Genomic DNA, 23,544 nt, shown 5'->3' on the forward strand with positions numbered 1-23,544 from the left:
AAATATTCAGTTGCATGCCTATTCACTATGATTTTACATGTTTGCCAGGAAACAGTGCGTAAAACAATGACAACTGTCATTCGTGCGTTTTTATTTATTTATTTTTTTTTTTTGTGCGGGAAAAATGCACCAGAATATGCCATAATGCAGTGATAAAACTCTGTGGGAACGCTCCCTAACTTTACCGCGGATTGTCCCGGCCACTATGTGATGCTATAGAGCAGCCATTATTCTGCGCAGGTAGTCTACAGATGACCAAGACTTAACTTTTTAGGAGTTTGAGAACTTTATTAACTAACCAATATGTTTAATAATTTTCTTTCATTTTGAAGCAACCACATAATATGTAACAATATTTCTTTACTCTATCTATAAAAAAATCAAAAACAAAAAATGAAAGCGCCGATCGGTACAAAACTTCTAAAGTTTATGTTGGAAATCCACAATGGAAAAAGTGTTACATGAGAAGTGAAGCCGAGAGGAAAGTGAGAAGAGTTGTGTGATTTGGTTGTGCGTTCCCCGGCGTCGCTTTATTTCTGTTTGCTGCTGGCATGCCTTGCAGAAATAAGACATAATATCCTTTGTTTGGATCATATGATATTCTTGAGCTGTGGTTTGTCGGAGCATGACATGTACGTTCCCAGTCAGTCACCCTAATCTGGCTCCATAACCAAGGAGGATCTATAGGCTGGCGGAGCCTGTTCTTCCCTGCGTCTGCCGACACACCCAGAGCTGAGCATTTTTTAAACTTTTTTTTGTGCCAGTATTGAAGATAATCTGCTGCCGTCGCGTCGTTAACCCCTCGCGTGGAGAATTGGCAGAATGAGTATCTTGCGTACCTGGTAATCAAGGAAATCGGCCTCTTTGCAGGTAATTTAGGTATTCTCTGTACATGATGGTACGTCTGTGCATGTTCTGTACTTCCATCAGCTCTGCATTTCGTGTCTTTGTCATCTTATGGGGATTCTGCATCTGACCACGGTTAGTATACAAAGATGACGGCGACTGAAGGGAATATAAAAATGCTGTAGGCTAATACTATATTTATGGCTTTTAAAGACAAAACTGCTCATTGGAAATAGTAATTGTGTTGAGTGTCGGCGACCTGTGCCCCACCATGGTAGATGCCTATTTAGGGGATGTTTGTGCTCTTGTATTTAGATTGCCATCATCCAATTTAGAAAGTTGTTTGAGGTTTTTTTGCTTTTTTTTCTCTTTAATTTTTGCATACCGTTTAAGGCCTTTCACATTGGCTACAAAATGCATGTATGTGAAGCTCATGGTTTCCAATGGGCTCTTTCAGGCTACAAAACAGAGCGATGATTTTGTAGCCCGTGTGAACGGGGCCTAAGGCTTCCTGTCCACGGCACCCGCGATTTCCGCAGTGGATGCACTGCGAGTCATCATTAGGCCTCATGTCCATGGGCATAATTGAATTGCGGAATCCGCGCGTGTCACCTGCACATGCTATCCGCAGTTCCATGAGCCCATAGACAAACATTGGGCATTCGCAGGTAACTTTAAATACCTATGAATGTCATATTTCCCGATTTGCGGATCATACGTGCTGGGAAAAACATCGCAGCATGCTCCATTCTTCTGCAGGTCCCACTCGGAGGGCTTCCATTGAAGTCAATGGAAGCAGTCTAATCTTCAGCACATACATAGCTGATACTCCCTCCCATGGGAAAGCGCGAGATTTAGGGGAAAAAACCTCCACCGCGCATGTGTGGCAGCAGCGCCCACCTACATTCACATGGGAGAAGATGGAGGGACCCGCACAGCCACGCAGAGGATCTGGACAGGTAAGCAGTGTCCTCTTGCCGCCGGCAGGGTGGGTTTTCGCTGCGGACTCCTGCCCGTGGAATCCGACCTGCCCATGGACATGATGCCTTAAATTGATTTTTTTATTGCTTGTGTGAGAATGTGGATTGCAGTTTTTCCCACGTGGATGCACTGCGGATCATCTGCACGGAAAAAAATCTGCAACCCCACCTCGCAGCCTTTTCCCCCACCTCGCAGCCTTTTCCCCCACCTCGCAGCCTTTTCCCCCACCTCGCAGCCTTTTCCCCCACCTCGCAGCCTTTTCCCCCACCTCGCAGCCTTTTCCCCCACCTCGCAGCCTGATTTTTAACATTTACATCCGCAGTGAATCTGCAGATGTATTTGCGAATGCACTGCAGATCGTAAGCTCCCATAGAGATGAATGGAATTATGGCAAAGTGGAATCTTGAAAACCCATGGATTAAAATTGCGCTGATATGCGACAGCGAGAAGGTTCAAAACCTGCATCGGCAAAGCTTGTACATGTATGCAGTCTAAGATGCCATAGTTGAGACTATTAGTTGCATGTTACGGCTAGGCTGGGCAAATCCCAGATGACGGCTAACCAATGTGCTTCAAAACTTCCTTCTGGAAAAAAGTTTTGTATTCCTGTGTGTGTGGATTATATGGAGCGGATGTAGCATGCGCACCGGAGCAAAGAATGTTATATGATTGGTGGGGGTTGAGTGCCACCAAACTTGCCAAAGTCCAATGTGCAACGGGATCCAAGGCAACACCAAAGAGAAGTGTTCAAAGCCTGCCCTTTAGCACAGAAGCATAAAACAGCAGGCAGAACGGTGAAAAAGGAGGCCACCAGATAATCTAGCTCTCGCCACCCCTTCCAGTCCTTGGGCTAACTTAGAAATCAGGGTCACTTTAAGGCCTGCATTTATTTTGTTCACCTACAGTTTCATAGTCACATCAGATCAATTAGCTCCTCTACTTTGGTTCACCATTGTTGAATTTCTTGCTTTATCGGGATACACCATGGGTATAATGGCCAGTACAAACTGCCCTCAGAGGCTTGACCGCAAGGATAAGGGTATGTTCAAATCTGGCATTTTCGGTTCAGATTCTGTAACCATTTGACACATGTGGATGCGGTTTTCGAAGCCCCATGTACATGTAGCAGGAACGTTCCCACGGACTTACACAGTGGATTTCACCCCGTGCATTGCATGGGTTACATTGATGGTGAATTTGCCCCCAACTCTGCATGTAACGTGTGGATTTGTGGTGGAGTTGTTACAGATTTGTGGGGAGATCTGCATTGAACCAATTTGTTTTTGTTGTTTTTGGTTTTTTTCTGTGCTTTCCATTTTCCTTGCAACTTCTAAAACTCTGCTGTAGCTAGATTGACTTTGCTTCTATGGGTACCAACAACAGCCGCAGCACCGTGGAGGACCAACTCTAGGGTTTATGAATCTTAAAACTCGGAAGACCCTTACAACATTATGAAGGGACAGAGCTATTGAGAGCGCCGACCCCATCAATCCTGTCTCGTCGAGGATCATGTTCTCACTCTGTTTTCTCCTGTCGTCTTTGTTACTATCTTATTTTTAACTTTTTTTTTTTTTAAATTCTGTCATTGAGTTAATGATTACACCCCCACCCCCTTCCCTTCATGGCCGCCTCCCAACTACAGTGACATTAAATTTGAAAAACTCTCCCAAAAATTTCTTCTAAATGTTGAATTTGTCTTACGTAACATATATTTGTCGCAGAACGCTGTTGCCTTAAGTGCGTTTATAACCCATTAGTGATTTTAGCCTTAATTATCAGTAAGTCCTTTCCCCTTTTGTGTTCCAGCGGTCCTAAAAAGGTTTTTCATAGATTGGTCATCAATAGCTGATCGTCTGGGATCTGTCGCTCGGGACTCCGACCGGTCAGCTAAGCGGGCACATGCTGTCAACGCCGCAATAACACAAAGGTCGGAGCGGAAGCCTCTGCGCCGACCTCTGTGTAGTGGTCAGCGCTTATAACTGCAGGCACGGCTTTCATTGAAATCAATGGGAGCCGTGTCTGCAGTTACAAGCGCTGGCCACTATACGGTGGTCGGCACAGAGTCTTCCGCTCCAGTCTTTGTATATTTGGAGAGGAAGTCTCCCGCCGACCTCCCATGTAGTGTCCAGTGCTTGTAACTGCAGACATGGCTTTCATTGAAATCAATGGGCCATTCCTGCAGAAAGCTCTTGTGTATTTGCGGCACTGACAGCATGCGCCTGCTCAGCTGATCGGTCGGGGTATCCTGATGATAGCTCATCAATAGTATTTCACTGGAAAACCCCCTTGACTTAATTTTTTTATCTATGTAGCTAGATTTTGTATTTTGTTTTTCTTTCAATTAACCCATTAAGGACCAAGCACAGTCAATTTACAACGCTTGGTCTTGGTCTTTAATCCCAGACGATGGTAAAAATACGGTTGGGGGATTAATGCCCTGCTTCTGCAATCAATCAGAAAAAGCAGGTTAGGTTGTCAACTGTTAGTCACAGCTGGTAACCTGGAATAGGGAGAAGTGGTTTTTAACCCCTTTTGCCTCCTTCTTTCTTTAGTACACAGTGCTCAATGAGTACTATGTACTAAGAGGTGAAAGTATAACTAAAGCCGGCAGTCACATGACTACCAGGATTCCCTATCGCAGCAGAGCTGCAGGGTCCTAGCAGACCCTGATCAGCTTTGCCAATGACTATTGTCACTACAAAGGGATGTTTTCCCCTGTAAGTGGGGCTTCTATTGATGCACCGGCTACAGTGAAAAAATGTCAACTAAAAAGACCAAGTGAATGTTTCCCAAAGGTCTTATATGATATGGGGGACATGGATGGTAAAAAAGTAAAATAAAATAAAAATATTTACATAAAGAAAATAACCCAACACCAACCAAAACCATCGCAGTGCCCTGTAATCCCAAACCATATATATTATATATCAAAACATCCGAAACAAAATATACTAATTTTTAAAAAATCTATAAATGTTAGTTATTTTTTAATTTAAATTTTTTTTTTTTTTTTTAGCGATTTACCCCCAATAAAACTAAAAAGCAGGGGGGAAAAAGTCAGTGAAAAAAATGTTAAATTAGTACTAGGTCACGCGGAAAAAACGCAGCAAAAAGAATTTTGGTAGCTGAAGGGAAAAAAAAAATGAAACAGTTAAACCATCACATGGGTAAAATCCCTAAAGTGTGTCTGGTCCTTAAGGTACAAAACAGCCTGGGCTTTTAGGGGTTAAACTTCATTGAACTTTTATTAGTCTTTTGAAGGGGATTTGAAGTTGATTGATCAATACTAGGATAGTACACTGCATTAATTTTGTAGTGCATTCTACTACGCTTGCAATATCCGCCTATTAGAGGCGGGGCCTAATAGACTGAGTTACATGGCAGAAACTCATAACCTGAAGAGGTTTTCCAACATTTAACCCCTTGAGTGGCACGCCCGGAAAAGTTCCGTGACGAGCTCCACTGCTCATAGTGACATAGCCCGGAAGATTTCCGGGCTATGTATCACTATGGGAGCTGCAGAGCACAATGCCACAAGCTGTGACACTGTGCTCTGCCTGCACAGACCCACACAGAGCAGTGCAAGGGCTTTGAAAAACCAGCAGAAGATATTGCGGCATATCGGCAATGTCCTGCTTTGTTTACAGGTTGCCATAGAGACCATCGGCTTGTCAGAAGCAAGCCGATGGTCTCTGTGGCAGGGAGAGCTGGTTGTTAGCTGTCAGAGGACAGCTAGGTACTAGCTCTTACAGCAGAGATCAGAGAAAACCTCCGATCTCTGCTGTGTTAACCCTTTACATGCTGCAGTCTATGTGACTGCAGCATGTAAAGGGCTGTCACTGCAGCATGTAAAGGGCTGTCACCATCGGACCCCTGGAATGTGATCAGGGGTCCTGATGAGTCCCTGTGGAAGTCCCCTAAAGGGACAAAAAAAAAAAAAATTTTTTTTAAATTAAAAAAAAAAAAAGGAAAAAAATTATTAAAAGAATAAAAAAAACACTTGTCTCCCTTTACTTTGTAAAAAATCAAAAATACAATCACACATGTGGTATCCATGTGCGTCGTAATGACCCAGAGAAGGAAGTTAATACATTATTTAACCCCTTAATGACATGGCCCCTTTTTTCTTTTTTCCACATTTCTTTTTTTCCTCCCCCCTGTTTAAAAAATCACAACTTGTCCCGCAAAAAACAAGCCCTTATATGGCCATGTCAATGGAAAAATGAAAAAGTTATGGCTCTTGAGACGCAACTGCAAAACTAGTTGAAATTCAATGATTAGACCATTTTAAAAAACCTGCCCTGGTGGGCACGACAGGGTGGTAGGAAACCTGCCACTCAAGGGGTTAAAGAAAACTTTGCCCCACAGTAGATAATGGTATGAAGAATTTAAATGACCATTATTTGTCCTCTCATTGAGCCTCTGGTCCAGCACTGCTGACTCTTTTCCCTCAGTTTCGATCCCCACTGATACAGGGAGTGATGACATCCTGTTAATCGCTCGCATGACTATTGCAGCCAGTCGCTTAGCAGTTGTGTGCATGAACTGCATGTGAGCAATGAAGGCAACATTGCTTTCTATATCGGAGACGATCAGCAGCGCTGGACCAGAGGAAAGTAAGTAGTTGACTAATGCTTATTTTTTAATACCATTAGGCACCCTGGGGCAATATTTTTTTAAGTGTTGGAAAACCCCTTTAATAGTTTTGGAGCTTCTTCCGCTATATCTGTCATCTTTCTGAACTGTATCTGGTTTCTTTATCCTTGAATAATTGCAGTCTGAAGAAGTTTATTGCTGGGCTTTGTGAGAACTTGAAGGATAAGTATTGAGTTACATAATGCTGTTAAGTACAATACGTATCATGCCCTTCAGCACTTTCCATATTAGATGTTTTTTTAAAAATAATTTCATACTTTTTGTTTAAGTCCCCCACTTTATGCCTTGTATGAAAAAGCTCAATAGTAAAACTTACAATTTAATCACACTTTTTTAATTTTTTTTTTAAATTACCATAACCATGGAAACATACGAGCTGCATGTAGGGAGAATTTATGTGTTTATCAAAGAGAAGACACTCCCAGATCTTGTGTAGAAGTCTGGAACCCAGGAGAAATACATATCACACCAGCCTTATTGCGGTATCAGATGATTTCTAATTTATTCTAAGGTGTATGTGGTTTATATACCATAAATGACATCACAGGAAAAGTACATACCTCCAAGATTAATAATAATCTTTAACATAAGTTACACCTTTTGATGTGTTACTATAACATACAATGAAACCCTTATGAGTTCAGTGAAAAGGAATGCAAGGGAGGCAGTCTGGAGACTCTTATCTTGTATGTGTACCCCAATGGTATAGAAAAGGTTTCGTTTAACTCCTTCACTACTTACACTAGCAGCATGTTATATCTTTCTAGTCTACAATCCAATAAAAGAACAATGAACTGATACATTGATCTACAATTTTCTTAACACTGCAATTACTTTCATTTGTTTAAACAGAAAAAAAAACTTCAAGGTTGTGTAATGGCTTCTTCTTTCTTTTTAACCAAATGTTTCCAACTAAAGATTTATTAATTTTTGACAGTTTGCACTGAAAATGTTATTGCAATGAACCTTAAAGGGTTATTCTCACGTTTTACTGTTTACCTATCCTTAAGATAGGTCATCAATAGCAAATCAGCGTAGATCCACTGCTCAGGATCCCTGTCAATCAGCTGATCGTCGGGCCCTTTATCAGTGCAGTGGAGCTGGACATCTGCATTGGAAGTCAGGGTCAGAAGTGTAATGGGCGGCTTCACTTCCATTGACTTCCAGTCCTGACCACCGATGCAAACATTCGGCCCCGCTGCACTGACAGGTGGCCAAATGATCAACTGATCTGTGAGAATCCCAAGTGGCGGATTCTTACCAATCTGCTATTGATAACCTATTCTGAGGATAGGTAATCCGTAGTAAAAAGTGATAGCCCGTTTATGCTGTTAACAGTGCTGCACAACAATTTGCCGGTCTGAGGACCACATTATCGTATTTCAACCACTCACGAGCACTGCAATAATGCTTAAAGGGGTATTACCGTTAGGGATTTGGTTGGGGGCTGCAGAGAATGGTATTGCGGGCCACATGTGCATAACCTGGAGGCTAGGGCCATCTCTGATCTAAAATGTTGTTTTCAAGCAATGATTCACAAAACTTTTTGGGCAAGAGTACTTCAAAGAAGCTAAAAATCACCCTGAGGAACCCTAACCCATTGTCCAAACCAACAATCTGCTACAAGATTGCCGCAATCATGTCTGGGAAGACCTAAGCATTTGAAGTCTCCATTGGCTACCAAGGCCAGTTGACCTATGTAACACTGTTGCATGCACATGTGTGTTTGCCATCTGTCCCTATAACTCCAAGAAACTCTGCATGGAACCAAACGGCTTTGTGGAATCGATGCCTTAGTGCAGGAATGTCAAACTCATTTTCACCGAGGGCCACATCAGGCTTATGGTGACCTTCAAAGGGCCGATTGTAAGACACTATAGTAAGGGCTCGTTCACACAAGCGTATTTGCGTACATAATATGCAGTGAATAGAAGCCATTGATTTCAATGAGTTCATTCACATGATGTATATTTTCACACAGCATGACCTATTATGTTACATACTGCGCACTGCAATAGGCCATTAAAGTGAATGGGCCGCGCAAATATGTGGTCAATGTGCAGGAAACCTGTGTATTCACTGCATATTTGAGCACCATTTCAGTGGGCCCGTCTGCGTTCTTTTTTGCGTGCCCAAATATGCAGGCATAAGCGATTTTCGATTGCGCATATACGCAGCGTATTTGTGCGACCGAAATTCAAATACGCCCGTGTGAACGAGCCCTAATAGTTAACCCTATAGTGGGCGCAGTAGTCATAGTGACCCCTATAGTGGGCGCAGTAGTCATAGTGAGCCCTATAGTGGTCGCAGTAGTCATAGTGAGCCCTATAGTGGTCGCAGTAGTCATAGTGAGCCCTATAGTGGGCGCAGTAGTCATAGTGAGCCCTATAGTGGTCGCAGTAGTCATAGTGACCCCTATAGTGGTCGCAGTCGTCATAGCGACCTCCACAGTGACATTAACTCTTCCCCAGCCCCCCCCCCCCCCCTCTCGTCGCGGCAATATTAACCCCCCCCCCTCCCAGGAGCAATATTAACTCTTTCCGCCCTGCCCACCGCCCCCCCCCCTCCCCCACCAGCCATATACTTACCTCCCCCTTGCTGTCAGCGCCGCTCCCCTTCTGATCACGCTGAGCCCGGGTGCACACTGACGTCAGTGTGTAGCCCGGAACGCTTTCTCCCTGAGCCCTCTCCTGCGGAACTGAAGAGCTGGGGACTCGGGGGAGGAGGATCCTGGCTGCACACTGACGTCCGTGTGTGCCGGGATCAGCGGTAGCAGTACGATTACCAGCGGGGAGCTGCGGTACCCCAGCTGGTAATTGCTAGAGTGGTGAGCAGCTGTCGGCATGCCGTGGGCCACATAAAATGAGGCAGCGGGCCTTGTGTTTGACACGTGTGCCTTAATGGGTCAGAATCTGCATACCACCATATTTGTCCTATCTGCTCAGCAGGGAAGTAACTCTTGGCAGACCGACTAGTCGATATTGCTGTTAACTGGCCACTGGCTTGAAAATACAGTTATGTGAGTAGTTGTTTGTACCCATTTTGATACATCCACAACAAATCATTTGCTCACTTGTGTTCTATTCACAGTCCGATTTATAAGAACCTTTCTTTTTCATTAGAACATCCAAGCAGCATGACTTTGATGAATGGAGATGAAGCCCACGAGCATCGAGCAGAGGTGGAGCCAAAGCAAAATGGGCATGATGTCGGTGAACAGGCAGAAGATGGAAGTGAACAGGAGGTTATCGTTATTCAGGATACCGGCTTTACGGTGAAAATACAAGTTCCTGGAATAGAGACGTTTTCAATTCAGGTAACAGATCATGGCGTACTGTCCTTCATGCCGCAGTTCCATTAGAAACAAGAACTTATTTGATCTGCTTTTTCTCAGGTGTCGCCTCAAGAGATGGTCCAGGAGATCCATCAAGTTCTTATGGATCGGGAGGACACCTGCCATAGGACCTGTTTTTCCCTTCAGCTAGATGGGAATGTGCTGGACAACTTTGCAGAGCTCAAGACCATAGAAGGATTTGAGGAAGGTTCTGTTCTGAAAGTTGTTGAAGGTGGGTCATACGGATCAAGTATTTTCAACCACTTGGCATTCTAGGCAAAGCAGGGTATTCTGTTAGAGTTACACTTTGGGCTTCTTGTCCTTCAAGGTCCAACTTGGGCTTTCTTGGCTGTGTCTTGCATAAGTATGTGGTGAATAGGACAAATGAAAAATGCCAAATGTGTAGAGCCCCTTTTAAGCAATTTGGTTGTTTTTAAGTTGGCACTATTAATATGAACATTTGTATTTTTTTTAATTTTTTTTGTTTGTTTCTGGCCAGTGCATTCTCATTTTATGTATTACATCTTCTATTTTAGAGCCATACACTGTGCGTGAGGCCAGGATACATGTTCGCCATATAAGAGACCTATTGAAAAGCCTGGACCCATCTGATGCTTTTAATGGAGTGGACTGCAACTCGCTGTCATTCTTAAGCGTCTTTACAGAGGGTGACCTTGGAGGTAAGTCAGATCAGATCCCTAGTAGTTGACATTGCACTTAAAAGTGGATCCCAAGAATTAGGAACTAACATGCTTTGGCGCAGGTTCACTAATACTGTGTAACAGTTAGTGCAAACCTAAACTAGACAGTCTTAAAAGAGGTCAGGTTTATCGCTCTGTTGAGTGGTAAATCTGGCCTGTCTTTAGACTGTCAAGTCTACCTTTCTATATCCCCTATTAGTTGGCTTAGTTTAAGACAAAAATTTGGTCCCATGTAGGCTATGTACCCTTTTTCATGATGTAATGCCCCTTCATCAGATGAGACTTAAAACGTTTCTAAAAGTATCTGAACTATACAGTAAATGTGGTGTAAAGCAGGGGAGGGGTGGGAACCTTACAGAATTATTTAAGTCACTAAGATCTACTACAAAATAGATCCATCCCGAAAATCTGACACCAGTGTGTAGGGAACGTAGTGTTTTTTTTTTGTTTTTTTTTTGCCTATTTACATGATTGTATCTCTGGTCTGTCTTTGTCCGTGCATTTCATGAGCCACACACAGACCCATAGTAGGCACATGGCCTGAGACCAAGTGAATGGGAACGAGCTGCTATATCAGTAACAGCCGCTATACAATGTATAGCGCTGTGCATAGTATGGACCTCGGAGGCATCGGTGCTCATCCGACTGCTGTGACTCTTCAATCAGCTGATTGGCAGAGGTCTCAGGCTGTGAACCCCACCGATGGACACAGCCATTTTTCTACACTCGCTGATGGTTTGTGGAAACCAAAAACTGTTGCATGTCTTTTCACCCATTTTTATGGTCAAAACTAGAGCATGTAGTGTATGGGCCTCCTGGAAAGTCGGACAATAGCCATAAACCCTACAGTAGTTTCTAAGATGCTATGTTGGACTGTGCTTGTCTTCTTTAATTATGCATGTATTTTGTTCTTAAGCCATCAATTGTAAATTCAAGATTTTGAGATTCTATAGTAAAACAATTTAACCTGTTTTTCTTAAAGGGGTTTTCCAACACAAAGGTATTGATGACCTATCATGATAGGTCGTCAATATCAGATCAGTGGGGTCCGCTCTTTGGGACCCCTGCCAATCAGCTGATTGAAGTATCTGCGGCACTTGGATGAGCACCGATGCCTTTTCAGTCCATACCAGGCACAGCGCCATACATTTGTATTGTGGCTGCGCCTGATATAGCAGTTAATCCCATTCACTTGAATAGGATTTGAGTTGCTCTCCGGCCTTGTGACTGGTGAACATGACATTAAAGGCCTAAAAAGAAGCCATGGCCTCTTCAATCAGCTGATCGGTGGGAGTCCCGAGTAGTGGACCACCACTCTAATATTGATGAGCTATCTTGAGGGTAGGTTATCAATATTTTAGTCCTGGAAAACCCATTTAACAGAAAAAAACATTTAATGGCCCATCCTGCTGTTTTCAGAGAGTGGAAAAAAGAAAAAGAAGGGCATTGAACTTGAACAAATAGATTGTACCCCTCCTGAAAATATTTTACCTGGAAGCAAAGAGAGACCTCTCTGTCCTTTGCAACCACAGAACAAGGATTGGAAGGTAAGTGATGGCATCAAAGAGGATTTCTGGGTATTTACGATTGATTGAACTGTCCTCGGGATAGGTCATCAATAGCCAATCGGCAGGGGTCAGCTGCTTGGGATTCCCACTGATCCTCTGTCCGCCTACTAAAAGGCTTTACTTCCATTGAAATCAATTGGAGCATAGCCTTCCATTATACATCCTACTTCTCATTGTGGTCAGAGCGGAAGTGTAAGAATGCATCAATCCCCAATGCAGATGACTGCCCTGCTGCGCTGACAGCAGGCCAGAGTCAGCTGATCGGGAATCCCGAAGGGTGGAACCCCGCCAATTGACTATTGATGATCTATGCTGAGGACAGGTCATCAATGGTAAATGCCGGGAAAACTACTTTAATAGAGTATGGTAATATATACAGAGTTTATAGTATAATCTCCACATGCGATGTTGGTGTATATAGATGTAATGTTAGGTAGGTCCTTCATTCAGAAAGTGAAGAATAGATAATAAACGATGTCTCTGGTGGGTGTAGCCGATCTATGTGTTAAGGGGAAGTTTGGCAGACAGATTTTTAGGGTCTAAACCAATGGTATGCATAGGTGGGCAATGTGTAGACAAGTGTCCTTCTCTGCACAGATCTCAGAATGTTCCCAAAATCAGTGTTTTTTTGCAGAATGCCCTGTATGTAAACTACTAGCAAACCATCTGATTGGTGGTTCACTGGCTGCCACTAGTCTGGGCTCTCCACTTTGCACAAACCCCTCTCAGACTGCCCCTTGCGTAATGATTCATGTCTTCAGGGAGCTGGAAACCATGGAGCAAAGGGAAGAGGGCTGAGAGCAGTTGCAGCCAGTGAACCGCCTGTTGGATGGTTTGTTAGTCTGTTACATACACTCCATATTTATGAGAATAATTTCGGGGACATATTGGGATCTGTGGCAGAGGGCGGACAGGTATGTTCACACCTGTCTGCACACCTCCCACTTGGGCATACCATTGGTTTAAACATAAATCTGATCGGACAGATTTCCTTTTAAATGCTCAGTCACTTTATTATATTAGCCACTTATATTGCCTCATTTGTAGTAATGGCCGACAGGAACTTTCCCTAGCAGAGTCAGCTGAGTGTTTCCTGGGGGTATTAGAGAACCTGATGGCTGTAAAGGGGTTATACACTGACATACCAAAAGTCATGGGATAGTGATGCTATGTAAATTGATTTATGAATTGGTATCCCCTCATGTGGCGGCTTGGGAACGTCCACACCTGTAGAAGTTGTGATTTGTTATCTTGTAAGTGAGGTTGGACACTGGCCAGCAGACTCGTGATAAGGCGATGTGAATTATCGGAGTTCAGTCAATGCATGATAGTGGGTGCCAGGGGGAGCGGACGTTCCATTTCCAAAGTTGTGCGGAATTTAACATTCCACAATGTCACATGGGGCTGTTCACATGTACCTAATGATCGCAACCAGCAGCGTCTGGCAAGAATTGTCTGTGCAAACAGACATGTGACTCTGGCAGAAATCACAACCACTTTTGATGCAGGAGGCCCCACACATATCCCACAGGTCAGTGTAGCGTTCTTCAGCTTCCATGTCATAGGGGAGCAGAAGACCCACCAGAGTGCCATTATACAAGGCTTGCATAAAGAGTCTAACTTAGGCTTGAAGGAACGCTGCTTTCCAATAGGTGGCACTGTGGAGGTAATATTCAATCTCCCTTATCTGTTAACACCATGACACCAGACACACCACCTCAACTGGACTTGTGAGGTTGCTAACTGGATCCTGACAGCACGTGGGATGGTCTGATGAGTCATGGTACCAACTATTTTGTGCTGAAATAAACTCCATGAAGCCATAGGACCCCAATTGTCAACAAGGCACTATGCAGGCTGGTGGTGGTTGCATACTGGTGTAGGGTGTGTTCTCATGGCATGGGTTGGGTCTACCGGCCCGCCTAAAAACGCCATTGACCAATGCTTGCTACATTTTACCACTTCGTGACTGTTTGCAGCCCTTCACTTACTTTTTGTATGTCTACAATGATGGGATATCCCAGCAAGATAATACACTGTGCTTTCAGGTCCAAGTTGTACAGAATTGGTTTGAAGTGCACTCTGGAGAGTTCCTCTGAATGGTGTGACCTGCATGCTCACCCGACATGAGCTCAATCGAGCATTTATGAGATAGGGTGGAGAGCTCCATTTTTGTCCAACATCCTACACATAGAAATGCCATTGGGCTGCGGTTGGCTACCCAGACGGCATGGCTTAACACCCCTCCAAACGTCTTCCGTCCACTTGTGAGGTCAATACCACAACGAGTTGCTGCACTTCACTGGGCTAATGAGGGTCCTACATAATACAAGTTCCTGTCATGACTTTTGGCATGTTTGTGTATTTGTTAGACAAACTCTTTGATTTTGCACTAAATCAGTGGATTTCTTAAAACTTGCTACTTTTCAGTTAAGATATAGTTATGATTCCTTCAAGTTAAAGGGGTATTCCAGTTGTGAAGTACATTTTCAAAAATGTGTTTAAGCCAGGTGTATGCACAGCTGTTTATAGGTATAAATCGGGCAGCCATTACCTTCTTACCCTCCAATTCTGATATTTCCTCACATTGCTAATTTCCAAGATGGCCACAATATCCCTGCTGATATGCAACTTAAAACTACATTTTCCACAATACCCCACTCTGTACTACCTTCCCTTGTGACCCCACTAAGTGCTGCCCTGCTATTGGTCAGCAATCCGGTCCCGAGAATTGAATAGGAAAACACCTGTCCCTGGTAGTTCCTTCTGAGTACGCCCGACCTGAAGCAGCGGGGTGCCTACAGGTCGTATCCAGTGCAACCTGGGAATAAGCACTTCTCAAGTATAGGGAGAAGGTGATGGTATAGGTATATATGTGTGTGTGTGTATATATATATATATATATATTATAATACTTTAGGTCCCTTGTGGTATTTCCTGTTGCTTCCGACTTTGTTGTAGCAAATAAGTATTTTTGTTGCAGCCTTTGCAGTGTTTGAAAGTGTTCACTATGAGCGGCTGGAACCCCCCTCCCGGGAACCGAAAAATGCATGGAGATCTCATGTACTTGTATGTGATAACCATGGAGGACCGTCACGTCAGCATCACAGCGTCTACCCGGGGATTCTACCTCAACCAGTAAGTCTTAGCTTTATGTGGTAGGCCTTACTCAGATCTGAGCATTTAGAAGCTAGCGGATATTACCTGTGAACAGTCCGCCAGTGTAACTTATGGAATACCAAATATGGGGACTCTTCTCTGTGAACACTTCAAAAGGGGTTGCTTGAACCCCAGCATTTTTCTTCATCCAGTAAGGCTGCCTGTCCACCGGCGTGGCGGTACGGCCGTGGGAGCCGGCAGACGGATCTCTGCCGGTCAGGCTATCTGGCAGGCTGATCACAGGAAATCGCAGTGATTCTCCGCTCGTGAACACGGGGCCGGTGCTTTCCATAGCAACGCTATGGAGAGCTTTCACAGTGTTCCCCGTGGACGGATTATCGCCGCGGGGAACGCAATGTAAACTCGCCCGTGAACAGGCAGCCTAATGGATATACAGAGGAAACGCAATGAGTTTATCAAACCCAGTCTTTTCAGCTCGCACCTTTTTACTGCTTAACTTACTTGATTTATGTACAAATCCCCTTTATGCAGATCTACAGCATACACCTTCAATCCCAAACCAGCCAACCCCAGCTTCCTCAGCCACTCCTTGGTGGAGCTGCTCAATCAAGTCAGCCTTATATTCAAGAAGAATTTTGCTGCACTACAGAAGAAAAGGTAAAGTTTTATACATTCGGAAACGTTCACAGAGCACAGGGTCGACTGTAGAACTGAAAATGTATCGTGTGCTGTATTTTTAACCCCTTGGTGACCAAACTTTTTTTTTTTTCATTTTTCCATTTTCGTTTTTAAAAAAAAAATTCCCTTTTTTATATGTCGCTTATACATAGATAGAGGCATCCCCTGTATGGATCTGTGTTGGGCATGGCCTTTCTATACTTTCAGCAGACTGTGCTCCATCTCCACAGTCTGTCATTAGTAGGACATTCTCCTAGAGGGGGGGGGGGGGTATTGTTCTGCTTGCTGTGTTGGGATGTTACTAGGACTCTGTGGGAGACAAGTGGATGTAATGTCTGTGGTAGGATCTCATTAAATAGGATCATTAGTGTAACCCAGCAGGAGGCGACTAGATGGATCACAATGAAAGCCGGAAGACTATTGCAGCGGGGAAACTAATCTTGGTGGGGAAAATGTAGGAATTTTAGTGCAGGTTTTATTTTAGTTAAATGCCAGATTTTGCCAGTGAAACTGGTTTAGTTCTTATTCCTTTCTAAGCATTATTACTTTAACAGCATAAAGGGACTATATCGCCAACAGTTTTTTTTTTTTTTTTGTTTGTTTTTTTAATGAAAACCAGATAAACACCTTTTTATTTAATTCCCCCCCCCCCCCCCCCCCCCTTTTACTCACAGTAAAGTCTCATTCTCGTTTTGTTCATTGGGGGACACAGCTTGACCATGGGTATATAGCAACTGCTGATTGGAGATGGACACTATGTAGAAAATGAATTGGCTCCTCCCACTTGCTATATACCCCCTGCATGCACACAGCTAATCAGTTTCGTATTCAAGCAGTAGGAGCGCCCCCATAGGCCCGATACCATTTATGGTGCATAAACAACCTTATAAAGGCTCCTGTGTGACAACAAAGAGAAACCCCTGCCAGGAGAACAACCCAAACGCAAAATGGAAAAAAAAGACCCTTAGCGGGTGGGTGCTGTTCCCCGTCCCCCCTCTACCCCGTCTTGAGATGGAGACACAAAGACTGGTAGCTTGTGATTGAACCTGGACGCCATTATGTCAACATATGGTCTTCCCCATTTCTGACATATCATCTGGAAGACCTCCGTGTGGAGTTCCCATTCGCATGGGTCAACCGCTTCTGAGTGAGGAAATTTGGCACCCAATTGTCCACCTCAGGAATGTGAACTGCCGAGGGAGCCAATAGGAGAACCTTGGCCCATCTTGGACACTTCTGCCATGACTTCTGCACTGCGAGTCCCACCCTGGTGGTTCACATATAGCACATCTGAAGCATTGAGTGACTGAATCCGCACCGGCCAACCCTCCAAACTAGGGGCAAAATAGAGGAGGGAACAAAGAATAGCTCGCAGTCCCAGGATGTTTATGGGAAACACAGATTCTTGTGCGTCCCATGTCCCCTGAGCTGACCGACCTTACCGTGTGTGTGTGTATTGTTCAGGCATGGGATGGCCCTACTCCTCTGGCGTGAGGAGGGCCATCACCGAGGCCAGAACTTTCAAGACCTGAGGGGGCGGTGGCCAACCAAAACGGGAGTGCCACAAACTTGTAATGTTGCGTGTGCACCACAAACCTGAGAAGGCCTTGATTTGCTTAATGGTTGGGAATATGGAAGTAAGCATCCTTGATCTCTATGGATGCCAGAAATTCCCCCTGTTCCATAGATGCCACCACCGTTCTGAGGGATTCCATGTGAACTGGTTTGACCCTTATGTACTGATTTAGGCGTTTGAGATCTAATGCTGGATGTATTAATCCATCTTTTTTTGGATCTCGTAAATATGTTTGAGTAAAACCCCTCGACACGTTGGGGATCCAGGACAGGGATTATCAATCCCTGCAGCAGCAACGTGTGAACCGCCAGAGAGAAGGCCCCGGCCTTGTGTGGCATATCTGGTATCCTTAATGCAAAAAAGATAGTCAGGGGGCTGGGTCATGAATTGAATCGAATACCCTGATAAAATGACCTCTTGTGCTAAGGAATCCGAAACCTGGGGTAACCTAGTTTCACTGAACAGGGACAGACGATCCCCCACCCGGATAGAAATGGGTGGGGGTGGCCTGTCAAACAGTAAATCTGGCTTAAGATGTATTGGGGGCATAAGCCTGTGGGCACCAGGGGGTCGAGGCTTGAAAGAAGGACCCTGCCTGTGATTCTGCACCACTTAGCTGCCACCTGACACCCGAAGGGTTGGTCAGCGTAAAGAGGGAAAACTAGACCTCCCTCTCTGGGCGGTTCTGGACCTTCTCGGCCAGTCTTGGGGCAGAAGAGAACTCTTGCCCTCTGTTGTGTCCGCTATGATTTCATCCAACTTGGGCCGCAAAGAGTCTAGACCCAGAAAAGGGCAGGCCATGATTTCAGCCAGAGTGTGATGTGTAGCGACGGAGGCTGCAGAAATGTGGGATAAGAGCCTCACAAATTAATTTCCCGGCCTGGCTTATCTGGGAAGCCAGATTACCAAGTTCCTCTGCAGAGGCTCCAGACTGCAGGCCTCTGTGCCTCAACGTGGCCAATTCTGTTGTGGCCTTACCCACGCAGGTACAGCCGAACACCCATCTGAGGGAAAACCATGTGGCTCCGAAAGAGGCCTTGGCTAGGGACTCAATCTTCCTGTCCCATGGATCAGCAAGCGCAGCCACGTTTGCCATAGGGAGGGTGGTACCCGCAGACCTCTCTGATGACTGAAATTAAGCCATCCACCCTGAGGGAGAACCCAGAAACCTGTTCTGCCTCCAAGTTAGAGTCGGAGGAGAAATCCGGAAACCGCAACTACTTCCGCTGAATAACACCTGTGGCTAAGCCCCTGCATGGATCGCAAGGATGAAGCTGGAGAGCCCGGTGACTGCCTTGAAAAGAGAGCTTCTGTGTCTCTTAGGTGTTCTACCGTGTGCAGGTTCTGCCACTGAGTCCATCTCGTCGGATACCCGTCTGACTGATGGGGCTGCCAACTGGTCCAATTTATGTAGAATCGCCACAGAGGCCCTGGACAGGTCTGCCCTTACCTGAGACGGGGCCACCCATTCCGGCTTACTAACCTGCGAAGACCGCATTAAAAAAGCCACGACATGACAGAGTTTTAAAAAAAACTGTTCCGCTTGACTGCCAGAAAATTTGAACTTTCATCAGGAACCCACATAGAATGTAGCCCTGCCCCTTCGGGCGACCTAGTGTCAGACATTTTTTTTTTTTTTTAGTGCTACCAATAGCCAAGTGCAGGGAGATGCAGCCAAGTCGCTGTCGTCTGTACAGCCTGTGTTTGCCAACCAGGACCGTAAATGACCAGATCACAACCGACGTTGGAACTGGTGTGTCCAGAACAGATGACCTGAAAAACACTTATGCAGCTGCAGGGTCCTTTAAAAACACATGCTCTGCATCCGGATAGGAAGAGGGAGAGTGGGGATTATGGATTTGCAATAGGTTATGCCTGGAATGGTTAAATTGATAGACCACCTATTAAGACTTGCACTAGGCGTTGCCTATAAGGCATGTAGACATGGCGGGCCTGGGATCTTTGTTAGGCCCCTGCTAGCATGGCAACCAATCAAACATGCCAATGAATTAACAGTTGTAAATTATTTTCTTTGTCAAACCTCTGGGTGCTGCCATTTAAAGTGACTCTCCAGCTCCAAGACAAAATTCTGTCTTGGGACAACAGGGGGCAGGGGTATATTGCCTGCACTTGTTTTCTTCCGTCCATCCAAGCTGCTGGTTCCGTTCCTGGTTTTTGGCTATGCAAGATGGCCACAGCAATATGTTGTGGGGATTAGGTAGCTTGGAGATTGTGCTTGCCATCTTGGATGGCCAAAAATGGGACCTGAAACTGACAGATTGGGCTAACGGCACAGAAGAACACGTGCAAGTAATATACTCACGGCCCCCTACGATTCTGAGACAGAATTTTGTCCCGAAACCGGAGGGCTGCTGTAAGGTGTTAGAAGGCCGGAATCTTAAGTTCTCTCAAATCCCAGCCTTTGCAGCTGGATGCCTGCCGTAGATTATAACTGATGCCCTCTGAATGGCGCATTGCCTTAAAGCACTGATGGGTGTAGCGTACATTTACTGCAGAGCGAGAAGGGGTTAACTGCATCTGTAGTGAAAATGAGGAGTAGCGGTAAAGAGAAATTGTGCATCGTGGATAACAGACCCAGAATACATGAAGGCCATATTAACAGGAGGCCAGGGAGATGTGTCTGAAGACACTGCGGTTCCTGCCACTTGCTACATTGTGCGCTGTTCTGCATTGGGGGCACGGGGGAATACAGATAGTTAATTTCTTCAATTCATTTGTAGATAATATTCCTACAGTCTTTGCTTTTACAAAACAAGCAACTGTATTCTTGTAAATACATGCGGTTTAAGGCCATTGTATTAAGGCCATGGTTATTATCCCGCATAGTAACCCACTAACTATGAATTGAGGCTGCTTGCACATCTGCGGCAAGGATTCTGCTTTCCTGCTCTGTTCGGGGAGCAGCAAAGGGGAATTACCGTGGTCTGGATGGAACCAAACAGCGTGGGATGGACCCGATTGACTAAAATGGGGTCCGCCCACTTTCCGCTCAGCTGCCCGACTTTTGGTTGGAAGAAGCAGCGCAGCACGCAGTACTTTTTCTTCCGGTATTTTCAGCCAAATATGCGACACAACCTTCCATCAGAGGTTCCGACGCAGATGTGAAACTGGCCTAACCCTTAGAAATGTTGTGCTTTCGAGAGATGCTACACATACTGTAGGTGATGGCCCAGATTTATGAAAACGGGCATTTCAGACAAGACAATTATTTATTTTTTTTTCCAGGGTTCAGAGACATCCTTTTGAACGCATTGCTACCCCATTCCAACTCTACAGCTGGACGGCACCGCAGGTTGAACACGCCATGGACTGTGTTAGAGCAGAAGATGCTTACACGTCCCGTCTCGGTTATGAAGAGCACATTCCTGGCCAGGTAACGAGCGGGTTTTGGTGATGGCCTTGTCGTGTACGAATGCTGTCCTTGCCATTCTAATCATCCAGCCTTCTGCTGCTGTATTATTCATCACTCCTTCTATAGAGCAATTAGAGAATACATAATACATTGTATATAGTTCTTATATTGATTTTGGTACTTTGATATTACGGGTTCTATTATTGCCTCCATTTGAAGTATGTGTATATGTATTATTCTTTCAATTCCCCTTTAACGAGAGTCTATTAATATTTACTATTTCAGACCAGAGACTGGAATGAAGAACTGCAGACAACAAGAGAACTGCCCCGCAAAAACTTACCAGAAAGACTGTTAAGGGAGAGAGCTATTTTCAAGGTGGGTGATTTTTGCATCAATGAAAAATTAATAGACCTCAAGACAGCAATGAAAACATCTCCAGTATATCCTTAACGTACTTGGCTCTAAGTATGCCAACCCAGGGGGGGAGGATAAAAGAGCCAGGAGCAGGAACTGAGCTCCCGCCCCCTCTCCCCCCCCGCCCCCCCCCCCCTCTGCCCTATTTGCAATGGGGACAGCCGGGCCGAGGGCGGGGCTAAGTTCCGAGAATTAGCCCCACCCCAGGCCCGTCTCTCCCCATTGCAAATAGTGGAGAGGAGGCAGAGAGGGGGCGGGAGCTCAGTTCCTGCTCCTGGCTCTTCCACCCCCCCCCCCCCCCCCCTCCTGCACACGAGGACAACGTATATCGGCTCGGCGTGAAAACCGAGCCGATATACGTTCGTGGGAATGCACCCTGAAGGGAGCCATAATCGTCCTGACTTGGCAACCCTGCAAACATGTACCGTTGTCAATGTTGTACTGGTTCCTCACTACATCCTACGCAGTTGAGTTGGCTTTTTACAGGCTGCACATGGTTGTCCCCGTTCCTTACAGATTGTTTCTTTCAGGTCCACAGTGACTTCACAGCAGCTGCTACCCGAGGTGCCATGGCTGTCATTGATGGGAACGTCATGGCCATTAACCCCAGCGAGGAGACAAAAATGCAAATGTTTATCTGGAACAATATCTTCTTCAGCTTGGGATTTGATGTCCGAGATCACTATAAAGATTTTGGTGGGGATAGTGCCGCCTATGTATCTCCCACAAATGATCTTAATGGAGTAAGGACATACAATGCAGTGGACGTAGAGGGACTATACACACTAGGGACAGTGGTGGTGGATTATCGAGGTTACAGGGTTACGGCACAATCTATTATTCCAGGGATTTTGGAACGGGAACAGGAACAGAGTGTCATTTACGGGTCCATTGACTTTGGCAAAACTGTTGTGTCCCATCCGAAGTATCTGGAGTTGTTAGAGAAAACAAGCCGGCCGCTTAAGATCCTGAAACACAAAGTCCTTAATGATAAGGAGGAGGAAGTGGAGCTGTGCTCCTCCGTAGAGTGCAAGGGGATCATTGGCAACGATGGACGTCATTACATTTTGGATTTGCTACGCACTTTTCCTCCAGACCTCAATTTCCTACCTATTGAAGGGGAGGACATGCCAGAAGACTGTAAGAAGATGGGTTTCCCCAAAGAACACAGACACAAGTTATGCTGCCTACGTCAGGAGTTGGTGGATGCTTTTGTGGAACACAGGTAACTTGGTTCACATGTTCAGAAATGCCGAGAAATGGAGCATGCTGTGATGTATTAATCACGCGTATCTACACGCAGTGTCTACATGCTCATATGCATGGATAAGTAAAAGTCCATTGCGTTTCATTGACTCCATTCACTGCGTATTACATGTGTCTATGCATGGCTGGTGAAAACCGCCCGTGGACATGAGCCCTAACATTTCAGAGTGTGGTGCTGTTAACCAGCATGTACGGTCAGAAAAAGTTGCATTGTTAAAGTTTTATATATATTTTTTTAATATTTCAACATTTTTTTTATATATAAATTCTCGGTGATGTTTTTTTCAAAATTTTCCTTTCATTATCTATAAAAAAAAAAAAAAAAAAATCTTGAAATCCTGCAGTTTTTACACTGACCACTAAGTCTAATAGTCTGGTACTTCCTGTTCTGCAGGAAGAACGTTTCAGCAGTCCTCTTATCACAGGTGGGATTACAAGGAAAGGTGACACCTGTATACAGATAACACAGGGTTCACCATCATTCACAATAAGTGATGGTTACAGCTCACCTGCTCGAACTCCCTGCACATTAACATCTGCACAGGTCACAGAACATACCTGGAATACCGTAAAACAACCACCACCACCCAAAGATGTTGAGTTTGTGGGGGTTTTTTAAACCCATTTCACTCCACTTAGAAATTTTTTGAAGTTTTTCAGTGAAAAATACAACTCGTCCCACAAAAAAAAAGAACAAGCCCTCAGACAGCAATGTCAACAGAAATAAGTTATGATTTTGTGTAAGTGGGTTACAGAAACCAAAAATTGAGGGAATAAAAGAGCTGTGTCCTTAAGCATTTAAGTAGAGTTCTGCATTAGTGTTATGTGTGTGTATATATATATATATATATATATATAATATATGTGTATATATATATATATATATATATGTATGTGTATATATATATATATATATATATATAATATATATATATATTATATATAATTTAGTGATGTCAATCTTGAAGGCCATCTCCTCAAAAATAAAACTTAAAATGGCTCTGAGATTCTTTTTGAGTTTGAAGTTT

The 23,544-nt window shown here is 44.6% G+C and overlaps 1 protein-coding gene across 3 annotated transcripts in view; it reads left to right on the top strand.

The window, feature by feature from the left end:
• Positions 1-23,544, top strand: part of CLUH (clustered mitochondria homolog) — a 55,427-nt gene that overhangs the window by 12,233 nt on the left and 19,650 nt on the right. For 2 of the 3 annotated variants that reach the window (XM_066599626.1, XM_066599628.1), the window contains exons 2-10: positions 9,606-9,799; positions 9,878-10,049; positions 10,354-10,497; positions 11,938-12,065; positions 15,070-15,224; positions 15,738-15,863; positions 20,707-20,854; positions 21,119-21,211; positions 21,781-22,475. In XM_066599626.1, the coding sequence (XP_066455723.1) occupies positions 9,606-9,799; positions 9,878-10,049; positions 10,354-10,497; positions 11,938-12,065; positions 15,070-15,224; positions 15,738-15,863; positions 20,707-20,854; positions 21,119-21,211; positions 21,781-22,475 (1,855 nt within the window). Of the gene's footprint in view, positions 1-722; positions 871-9,605; positions 9,800-9,877; positions 10,050-10,353; positions 10,498-11,937; positions 12,066-15,069; positions 15,225-15,737; positions 15,864-20,706; positions 20,855-21,118; positions 21,212-21,780; positions 22,476-23,544 lie in introns of those variants that run through there. The other variant, XM_066599627.1, reaches the window with a different exon arrangement.

The sequence above is a fragment of the Eleutherodactylus coqui genome, chromosome 4 (genome assembly GCF_035609145.1).
Source record: "Eleutherodactylus coqui strain aEleCoq1 chromosome 4, aEleCoq1.hap1, whole genome shotgun sequence".
Classification (NCBI taxonomy): domain Eukaryota; kingdom Metazoa; phylum Chordata; class Amphibia; order Anura; family Eleutherodactylidae; genus Eleutherodactylus; species Eleutherodactylus coqui.